We start from the raw sequence: 11455 nt of genomic DNA, 5'->3' as shown, positions 1-11455 counted from the left end.
CATTATGTAGATTACAACAGGTAATAAAAGAGGTTGTGTAATCTAACACCTTAGCCAGTCCCAAAGTAGACCACAGCAGCCTTCTGATTCTTAACTGCTAGCATAAATTCGTTTACATAAGAGTGGTTTGAATCCAGATGACTCCATGGTCTCAGTTAGGAAAGGTCAAATGGTTATTGACTACTGGGGAGCTTGCACCATTTTGCCTCTTAAAATGCCAGGCAGCAAATAAGAGCATTTTAAGTATACAAAAGGCTGATCCAGAGTAACTAGTCCTCTCTTTTATCATTGTCTCAAAATAAAGGAATTCAAAAGAAGCTACAGTAAAAGCGGATCACAAGAATGCCTCCTTAATACAGTCTCTCAAGACAAATTAATCAATGTATTCGAGTTTTAAAGCACTTTTTCTTAAACTGAGATGCAAAACAAGATGTAATCTGTACATTAAGATGGATTTCCAAAAGAAACATGAATTCAAAACACAAGGGAAAAAAAATGAGGACAATACAGATGTCAAGACATTCAGTAGCGTGGCTTCTGTTCATCTCAAATTATAGCACAGCTCATGCACCACACATCTTACAATTTTACATACTGTACATGATATAGAAATATTTACGTTAAAATTTCTTTTACTGATATACTGTACTCAAATTTTAAGTCCTGAGAAGAAAAAAGGAAAAAGTGTGGTTACGTATGTGCACTATATCTCTGATATCACCAACACATACACCACAGGATATCAGGAAGTCCAGAGAGAGGAATTACATGCTGGAAGTATAAATCATGAAAGCCATTTTCTCTTTTCCTTGTTTGGGAGAGACATTAGGAAGCAATTTCTATTCTGTACTACACAACAGTATATACAGGTACATAAAATTAAGAAGTTTTCTAATGACTGCAGCTTGCAATAACAGTCTTTCTCTCAGTTTCTTACCGTTGCACCGCAGTGGCTTCAGCTGAACATTAGGAAGAAGAAAAATGCCAGTTACCTTGCATGTATTACTTGCTCGTATTTTACAATTTAGTAAATGTGTCTCAGGTTAGTCCCAAACACCACCTGAAAAACAGCAACATATTTCTTTCCACTCTCAGGTGCCCGGTGTCAACAAGAACTACAGTAGACTTTTCAGGCGGTTTCCAGTGCTGCAGAGCACTTGTCCATGCCTTCTGAAAGTAAAACTGACAGGTCCCTATTTATCACAAATGCAACCCCAGATACCTTCTTGATCTTGCATTCCCCATAATTCATATCAGATTCCAACACTAGTCATGCAGTTCCATTACACATCAGGATGTTCAACATGCTGTGATCTTGTGGACATTTTGCAAACAAGTTAGTAAGCGATGATATGGGGTTCCTGGAGATGCTACCACCTCAAACACCGACTGAAAGGCCCTCCGATCTAATTCTTCATCTATCTGATGTCGGTAGAAGTCTATGGCCACCAAACAGAAGATATTAACATCCACTTGCTCTGATTTTCCCATTCTGCTGATAATATGTGGAAGACTGAAATACAGGTTAAGGTCATAATATGACAGAAGTTGCTCATCTTTTGGTATAGCAGTTTTAAACACTGTTCTCCAATAAAATGGTGTATTTTTGCGTTCACCAATAATGTTAGAGTGCAAAATACTGTCATGTAGCAATTAAACTGCTACTACGGAACTTCTATTTCTTCATTAACTTCACACAATTTCTTATCCCCAGAAATTCATTTTAATCTAGCAGTAGTTCTCTTTATCCACTGGAGCAAATAGTGCAATCAGCAACTCAGTTGCAACTGCCGATAGCCAACAGAGCACTGCTGAGATTAAGAGTCATTAAGAAGTTTCAAACATGACATATGGCCACTGTTTTGCCTGGTCATGAAATGCAACAGTTATTTTTCTGCTTGTTTGTTCTTAAATAAACACAGTACTGATACCACCTATGTCTTTCGGGTGTTCCAACTTATTTGGCTGATGTCATTCCATTGCCAAAGGTCACTGCTACTGCAGTGCACTTGCAGGGCAACACTTGCAAAATACAGTATGTAATGCAGAGGATAATTTTCTTTAATTTGAGTTTGTTCTTTTTTTAAAAAAATACATTTTATCTTGCAGAAGGAATATAAAACAAAGCTTTTAAGGGTCACTGCAAACCTATCTCGTGAAGCGTTTAAAAAGTTCTTCAAAGTAAGGACTTTCCTGATCATTTTGCATAGTAACAAGGAATAGATCTTAAAATAGTAGTTTATAAAATGACTTGGTTCTCATTCTCTGTTTATGAAATTCTCTTTTTTCCCCTGAAAATTGAGGCACCAATAGCACAAAGCGATATACACCACTACCAACTGCAGTTAACCTGCCTTTTTTTTGTGTGTTAAACTTGTACTCTTATCCTTCAAGGCTATCAAGGTGCTTTACAGAATCACTACATTTACCCAGAAATGGCACACATTCAGTCTTTTCAGGATACATTGCTGAAATCCATTGACTGGTGGAAGCACTGACAAAAAAACAGGAAAGACTCCACATCGCCATTGCCACAGGTGTTCTTTGTGTGAAATTAGAGAGAGACAGCATCACCCAGTCACGGACCATTGAGGACTGTCCAGTGCTATGTAGGGTCTGGAATACCTGCAAAAATATTTTACACAAGATATGGTAGATGGACATGGGGAAGTTTAGTTTCTGTTGTAAAGGTTCTCTCCAGCTACAAAGCTCTGAGGTTCACAAACCGGATTCCTGGAGACAACTCTGAGTCTAAAGAATTAGTGAACACAATGCCTACACAAAGAGATTCTGCAAGAAAGTAAGTTAGGATCCAGCTGGACTCATGACATCTGTGCCAAACTGAAGTAAGCATACAGAAATGCAAGACTTGTCTGGTGGCTCTATTTTCATAGATCAAACATGGCACGCACATGCACTCTCAAGTGACACATGAATCCAGCAAGTAGGTGCTGAAGAGCAAAATACCCAGAAGCCCAACTGAGTCCACAGGGGCTTGACTGTAGAGTTCACCAGGCCAGATGACCTGGTCTGGCTCCTTGATATCTAAAGAGTCTGAGGATCACAACTATTAATTTTCTCTTTATTTTCCTATTATCAGTGACATGGTGATTCTGGCCCTCCATGCTGCCTGCAAGACAAAGCTCACAGCAGTACAGCTCAATCACTGCAACTGGTTTGTTAGATCTAACAAAATTGGTATTTGCCCCTCCAATTTAGCTGTCAGTTGTTTAGAAATCTTCTGAAATGTTTTAAAAAAAAAAACACTACCTTGTAAACTACTGTTGCCATGAATTGTGGGTAAGGCTGCTGATTGGATAAAAATTCTCCAATAACTTTATTCATTACGTCTTGCGGGGGGAAAAAATCATCAAGGAACTGTGGAAGGATCCGAGCCACCACTCTAGCTTCAAAAGGAAATCCCTTCCTGATCCTGAAAAAAAATAAGGAACATATTTTATGATAGAATTCCAGTAAATATCTTGTTCTTTTCCAATTTAATTGGCAATAGAAAGAACATTTTACTTTCATACCTAGATAGACAAAAAAGTCTTCAACACTGAGGAATCCGTCTTCATCTAATCTTACTCTAACAGTCTACCCAAAGAGGTCTATCAAAACTATTAGAAGTTTTTACAGGTGTTGTGTGTTCCCCCTCCCCTCTTAAAATAGTCAACATTTTTTGAAGCCTGGAATTGCAGAGACAAGATTTAATAACAGGAATGCTAAAAAAAATAAACAAGAACAAAAAAGGACAGGGAGATCACTGCTCCTAGTTATCAGAGAAAAGACCATTTATAAGCAGAACACTCATTTCCATTAATAACATCTTTGCTTTTTTTTATTAAAGACCAGGATGACCAATATTTTGAACAGGAAAAGTAAGTTGCACTGCACTTTAAAGAGGGGAAAAGATACTCCAACTTAAAGACAATTTTACTTAAATAACACTGATTGGAAAATCTTCCTAATAAAGGCTGCACTTGTTGATGTGTCGAGATCATGTTAGCATCTTGTGATTATTCCCTGCAAAAGTTATTTTCTGCTTGTAGCATTCATGTTTGTTCCACTAACTCTTTGGAGTGCTATTTTCAAAAGCACTCAAGCACTGTTCTACTTCTGTTCTCAGAGTGCAGAAGTGAAACCCTCATCCAGTTTTATGGAAAAACCACTGAACACTTTGAAAAATGTAAACCATTATCCCACAAACTACTACGCAAAATCTAACATGCTATGCTCACTTAAGACAGCTTGGGATTGTCAGATCAGAACAGAGGTCTTGAAATATTTCCATTAAATGAGTTCCATGTGAATACAGAAGTTTCACTGTACTCTTCCACTGCAATTACTTAACAGCCTTGGAAAGAGCAACACTTCGGTGGGGGAAGGGAAAAAAGGTTTTAAACTCTTAGGGTAGTTTGAAAGATTATTTCCCATAAACTGGATTTATATCCTTGATTATGCAGAAGACATCCTGAAAAGCACTTAAGAGTTTGACCTGAAGGGAGCTGGAAATACATTTATAAAGTATTATGGTTTGTGCAACACAGTATCAGTTAGGACATGTCTGTTTTCCATTTACATTCCTGTACATTTGTGCTGCCTTCAGCAGTTCCATCAGTGTTACTGTGTATACCAGAAGTATCAATTTTAAGCAATGGTAAGCAGAGAAACATCATTAATTAAATATTAGAACCGTCAAAGACAGAAGTGACCCCACAGTGCCAAGCAGAATCATTTCCCTCCTAGTGCCCCATTACACATGTTTTATCCTCTTACCTATCAAAAAGGACAGATACTCGTTCCATAGCTACGATCACAGATTCACTGTCAGGAGCGGCAGGATTTCCATCTGTGCTACGACTGGGGCTGATCTTTTCCTTTCCTAAGCCAAAATAATTTGTTATAAATTTACTGTGAATGCTAAAATAAGACCTTTTTATCCTTGTTAACAAATATAAATGAAGAAAATTAGAACTGTTGTTAAGCTAAGTCTCTCAGCACATGAAAGGTTTAAAAAAGTAAATACCTGTGTACATGCAAGTCAGCATTAATCCAAGCGCTGCCATCGCTCTGTGGGGGCTCTGCACATTCACTCTGTCAACACTCAGTTTAACTAGCGATTCACTATCCAGCCTAGAAAGTTGCTCTGAAAGGAGGAGTCGTTCTAATCCTCTCAGGACGCAATGATAAATAATAGATGGCGTTGATTCATCACTTCCAGACACCATGACTCCACACATCTGAAATAAAGAAAAAAGTCAACTGCCTGTTTTTTGAGGCGTATTTAGGTCATCTTCTACCACCATACCACAGCAGCTAGCATAGAACTGCATCAGGCATTAAGAAAACCCAACTAAACTAAACCCGAAATCATACCTACACCACACTAATGAAGTTAAGTGTTAAAGATAGCTATGTGGTTATCCCAGGCTACATGACCACCTGTGATTGGAGGCATCACAACATACCTGTATAATTCCTGCAGAGAATTCAGGCCCTACATCAAGTGGGTAATTCTCCATCAAATAGAAAGCAGCTGCACACATCACCAAGATGTGCTGTTGGTTATGGATATTCACACAACTGTAAATAAGCAAAAACACTAGTAGTCACTTACATCAAAGTTGTCTAGGTCACAAATAGATACGATATAAACAATCCTTAGAAACACTAAGTATTTTTTCACATGATATTTATGCATTTTTTAAAAATCACACAAAGTATCAACAAGATGCCATAAGAGAGCACTGGTTATCATGGAAATGCAATGCAACACCAGAAATTTGTCAGCAATATAATTAGAAGCTATCATTGCCTGACTTATTTAGGAGAAAAACTTCATTACTGATCCTGCAAGTCTTATTCAAAGAGTATGCCTTCTGATAGAAAAATAAGGTTTAAGGAACACAATTTACCAAAGAGACAACAGACTTGAGCTATCAAACAGTTTCCTCACCCCCAAATATTCTTGTGCTTCCGTTAATCAAACCTAAAATTGGCTGATAAGCTTAATTCGCAAGATTTCAATGAAATGCCAAAAACCTGTTTAATACAACGGCCTGCTCTAAAACATACTGACAACAGCAATCCATAAAGAGCTCTTCTGTTCACACATAAGCATGCAACAGTTCGGGGCGGGGAAAAGGGAGAAGAGTCTTACTGTGCCACTCCTCTCAAATTGGAGAGCAGATACTCGCTGATAGTTGGAATCAGTTGCTTTGCTGTCTCATCAAGCAAGTCACACTCAAGGATATAAAGAACTCCATGGAGAGCTCCAATCCGGCTTGGCATATGGGTACTTCTTAGGGTTGATTCCAGAAGTCGACTTACTGGTTCAGCCACAGCTTTATCCTAATACGTCCAACAAGAGTGTTCATTAGAAGTCAACACTGGTTCAATACTGGTGACTCCTGTCATTTGGAAATACTTGGAACAAATTAAAGAGCAGAAAATATGGCATGAACCAGAGTCTCGCTTAAAACTACTTTGAATCAAATGTCACAAGATTAATATCATCAGATAGGAGATGACTTGCAGATTAACTAGTAAACTAATGCTAATGCTACTTCATCTTACCTGTAAAAAGTCATCTCATGATTTAAAGCTAAAAAAACCCAAGATGAGCATTAGTTCAATCAATAGTATGTACTATTAAGAATCCTCTACATACAGGACTTGGATGGTTGGAATTTTCTGGCCTTCCGGCTAACCATAAAGGATGCTTCCCTCTAGAAGCTGACTGGTAGATGCTTATAGTCTGCATCCAAAAAGAATACCTTGCCATCCACTCAACTTATAGTACAGCATTGCATTTATTTGTTCTGAGACCACTGGCACTCAGAACTACACATCCTTCTCTCCATGACCACTCTCATGATCTGGATGATGAGACTGAGTGCATCCTCACTAAGTTTGCAGATGACACCAAGTTGGGCAGGAGTGTTGATCTGCTTGAGGGTAAGAAGGCTCTACAGAGGGATCTCGACAGGCTGAATCAATAGGCCAACATCAACTGTATGAGGTTCAACAAGGCTAAATGCCGGGTCACAACAACCCCATGCAACACTACAGTCTTGAGGAAGAGTGGCTGGGGAGCTGCCCAGCAGAAAAGGACCTGGGGGATGTCGGTCAACAGCTGGCTGAATATGAGCCAGCAGCATGCCCAGGTGGCCAAGAAAGCCAACAGCACCCTGGCCTGTATCAGAAATCGTGTGGCCAGTAGGACCTGGGAAGAGACTGTATCCCTGTGCTCGGCACTGGTGAGGCCGCACCTTGAATCCTGTGTTCAGTTTTGGGCCCCTCACTACAAGAAGGACGTTGAGGTGCTGGAGCGTGTCCAGAGAAAGGCAACAAAGCTGGTGAGGGGTCTGGAGCACAAGTCTTATGTGGAACGGCTGAGGGAACTGGAGTTGTTCAGTCTGGAGAAGAGGAGGCTGAGGGGAGACCTTATCGCACTCTACAGCTACCTGAAAGGGGGTTTGATCGAGGTGCATGTTGGTCTCTTCTCCCAAGCAACAAGCAATAGGATGAGGGGAAACTGCCTCAAGTTGCACCGGGGGAGTTTTAGATTGGATATCTATTTGGGAAAATTTATTCTCCGAAAGGGTTGACAAGCACTGAAACAGGCTACCCAGGGAAGTGGTTGAGTCATCATCCCTGGAGCTAATTTAAAAACATGTAGATGTGGTGTTTAGGGACATGGTTTAGTGGACTTGGTAGTCTTAGGTTAAGGGTTGGACTCTATAATCTTAAGGGTCTTTTCCAGCCTAAATGATTCTGTGATTCTACGTTTAGTCTTCAAATATCAAGCTCGTATCAGGTACTTTACTCCCTGTTATCAAAGTACAAAAATGTACTGGAATATGCAAAACCTATTCTAAACCGTTAGATTTGAGAAGTCTTTTTCTTACAATCTGTTTTAAGAATTTCATAGAAGGTGTTTGTTTTGCCTTGTCCTTGCATTCATGAAGTATCTGAGACACAGGCCTGCGGGAGGAGGATGGACTTCACAACTCTATGAGAGTTATATTCCGAAGCCGTTTATTGTCTTGTCCGACTCCAATATATATAATAATTTTTGTTTAGTCACTGCACACACACTCATGATTGGTTACAGCTTGTTACACACATTATTGCAATTGGCTATATACAAAATATCACACGCTGTCCATGCGCCTCTCACACAGTCAGGATTCACTGCCTGCAGGTGTTCCTGCACTCCTTTGCTTCCTCTTAGTTGTTTACCACAGCTCCTTCTCCTCAAGGCCGAGCCATGCAGATATCCAGCTGTTCACCAGCTTCTCAATGCCACAGCTCCTTCTCCTTAAGGTCGAGCCGTGCAGGGTGATCCCAACACAGGCCAGTTTTACAGTTTGTGCTCTCTAGTTGCTCTTTTTAAGCAGATTTTCTCCATAACTGAGCACAGGACAACAAGCAACCCTTGATGGAACGAACGTTTTCTTCCCCTCCCTCTAACCTGTTATATTCAGCTGCTTTCTTGCAAGAAGGTGTTCACTGAGTGGGAAATTACAGCCTAGTCAGAATAATCTGATCTCTAAACTGCTTCTGTACATTTGGCATTACTTTCACAGCCTTCCCTTGCACAGTTGCTGTTACAATAGCTACTGGAAGCTCTATCCCAAAAGTCTTTCAAAATTTCTCTTATCACTGTTATACAGAGAGTTTTTTATTAGTCTCAGAGAGCTTCTAGAAATACTAACTCCTTCCAAAAGAATTTGTAATTTTTTTCCTAAATATTTGCATTCTGAAATGTCCATTGAAAAATACTACTGCTCTCTGGTCTACAGATTTAGAGCAACGTATTTCATTAAATAACTTGCATTACTAATGTTTTTTTTTTTTCCCTAAATACAGAACAATGCAGTGGAGGAAAGCAAAGTGAGGGAAAGAAAAGGGATACCTGACTATCACACTACACATTCATCACATGCACTGCCCCAGCCTCTCATGAGATTATAGCCATTCACCTGTAACACAAATCTAGCATTGGCTGTTCCACAGTCCTCATTTCTGCCCAGAAATGTAACAAATGAGTCCAGGACAAGGGTAACAAACAAATAAGATAAGCCAAAAAGCACATTAAATTAAGCTCAAACCTCAAAAAAACCCCAAACCAAACAATGTTTCTGTTTGAATATAGGGCAACTGGAGGATGTTTGCAACCTCTGAAAGCCCAGAATACATATCCTATTACTTCTTACAGGCATACAGATCAGCTAAAGGATTTTCTTAGGGACAAAATACTCTGACCAAGTACATCAGTTTTTGCAGCAGAAGCTAAGAACGAGTTAACCCAGACTCTCATGAATTTGCAACAAGTTCCCATGAGAATTTCTTACCATTCCAAGAACAGCAGCAGCTTTACAAGTGGCTGGTATCAAATACTGTACAAGAATCTCATCTTCTGATGGATGCACCTTTCGCAATTCTGTCAATGTTGTATACATCATCTCGAACTGATTCCTTTCTGTAAATAAGTCCGATACTGCCAGAAGCTGTACACAGAATTGAATATAAAAAAGCCCATTAGCAGACAGACAAAAATTGACTTTCCCTTCTGTTATAATTGTCAGCAAAAGATTCCTCTATCAATCTATTAAATGAGTAAACATTAACTCAAGTGTCTGCAATAACTGTTGTTAACTTGTCCAGAATTAATTCCACCATCCATCTCTGATAACAACTGCCTCCAAATAGTCCTTTTTTCCAAAATGTTTACAAAACCAAATCTACTATAGTTAGCCTGGAAAATGAACAAACATTGCCATTTACAATGTAGTAAGATATCACACAACACACAATACATATTCTCTTGCAAGGAGAGTTTAATTTTAAGTCTCTTATAGTAGTGAACAATGACTATCAAGACACATTGCACACCTGTGTTCTTTATGTTTGGTTCTACACTTCAATAGGCAATTTAATCCTCTAATACATTGTTGTTCCATCTTTGCTTTGTTACAAAGAGATAAGATAAGCAAAATCCTGAAATCTACTTTGTGTCTTACCATCATTAAGTGACAATAAAGTGTTTGTAATGTAGTAGCAGAATATGCAATACAAATGCCTATATAGTTTAAAATAGTATAATGTTGTAGTTGTTCAAGTTATATTTCTGCACTACCCATATAATAGCACTGCCAAGAAAAATCAGTATTTCCCATATATTAAAAGATGCTTTACAAAAGCGGCTTAGCTCTGAACATTTGGTAACATACTCCATTACAACTCTGAATAATAGTTGACTTACTGATCGCACCACTTCGCTAATCAAAATGACTGGTGTTCTCTTGCTAGGGTTTGATGGCAATATCCACTGACTGTACAGTTCAAGCAAGAATTGAGAACAAGAATGTATATCTACACCAGCCCGGTGTTTCCTGCAAGGCACAATAAGCATGTGTTAAAATGGCTGTTCTTAAGCCCTGCTGAAGTACTTGATTTGAAATAATACAGTTATTTACCAGCATCCAATTTGTAAAGCCAGCTTACTGAACTCAGCACAAAGAGATAAAAGCTTATTGCTAAGTCAAAGGAGAGACAAGAAAAAAAAGAAGACACCTGGTGTTAACAGGAGAGGTTGGTGGCGAGGAAGGAGCAGGTATATCATTCTCATCTTCTTCATCCTCACCCCACTCTTCTTCTCTCAATGGAGTGATGTTATTTCCCAACCATATCGAGTGTATCGAAACCTTGCAACATGAAAAACAAGAAAAAATAGGAAAAATAAATAGAAAAGCATGACATTTAACATCCTTGTAGTCAGAGTATAAAATCTTAGAAGTCCAATACGTTCCTTTAAATGACAGGCAACAAACACAGAGCCTCATCTGCACGTCACACAGTATTTTTTCATTTTAATCTTTTTCAACATTTTAGTTTTACTCACTTTAGACTGTATGGCACAGCAAAAACAGCAGCACTGTGTGCTTGGTAGAGCAATACAGGTGATGCTGAAAGTAGCATCTGGCTATAACTTGTAAGCACGTACTAACCATAATTCAGCATATCTGACTGCAATATAACCTTTCTTCTGAAACCAGACAAGACTAAGATTTCAAGTCCTTTGACTCAGGCTAGATAAAGAGTTCTCTACGAAGAAGAACTTCGCTCTTCTTTAAGTTTTCCTTATAAAATTAAAGTTTCAGAACAATAACCTGCTGATGGTATTTCACAAATGATCTGTCTGAAGATTCCAAAACAAAATCAGCACTTCCTGTGTTTCAATACAGATATTACTTCTTCCTCTAAAGTTACTTATTTTACATAGCTCAAGACTTTTTTTTGGACCAAAAATTAACCCTTACATAGAATTTTTTTCCATGTTAAGCAAATATATACCCACATTTATTTATTTTTCAAGCAGTATGTCAAATGCCTAGTATTGTTATAGACTTAACAGTTTTTGTAAAAAACGTGTAGGGTCTGTAAA

The 11455-nt window shown here is 38.7% G+C and overlaps 1 protein-coding gene across 1 annotated transcript in view; it reads right to left on the bottom strand.

The window, feature by feature from the left end:
• Positions 1-1141: 1141 nt before the first annotated feature.
• Positions 1142-11455, bottom strand: part of HTT (huntingtin) — an 83314-nt gene continuing 73000 nt past the window's right edge. The window contains exons 58-67 of the mRNA XM_010290303.1: positions 10585-10715; positions 10274-10403; positions 9363-9518; positions 6164-6354; positions 5472-5586; positions 5030-5243; positions 4780-4885; positions 3271-3433; positions 2465-2625; positions 1142-1513 (exon numbers count right to left, since the gene is read on the bottom strand). Coding sequence (XP_010288605.1) covers positions 1300-1513; positions 2465-2625; positions 3271-3433; positions 4780-4885; positions 5030-5243; positions 5472-5586; positions 6164-6354; positions 9363-9518; positions 10274-10403; positions 10585-10715 — 1581 coding nt within the window. The 3' untranslated portion in view covers positions 1142-1299. The remainder of the gene's footprint in view (positions 1514-2464; positions 2626-3270; positions 3434-4779; positions 4886-5029; positions 5244-5471; positions 5587-6163; positions 6355-9362; positions 9519-10273; positions 10404-10584; positions 10716-11455) is intronic.

This window comes from Phaethon lepturus, unplaced genomic scaffold, assembly GCF_000687285.1.
Source record: "Phaethon lepturus isolate BGI_N335 unplaced genomic scaffold, ASM68728v1 scaffold3077, whole genome shotgun sequence".
In the NCBI taxonomy this organism is placed as follows: Eukaryota; Metazoa; Chordata; class Aves; order Phaethontiformes; family Phaethontidae; genus Phaethon; species Phaethon lepturus.
Note: the sequence above shows the minus strand (reverse complement) of the source record. Positions and strands in the feature narration are given on the sequence as shown.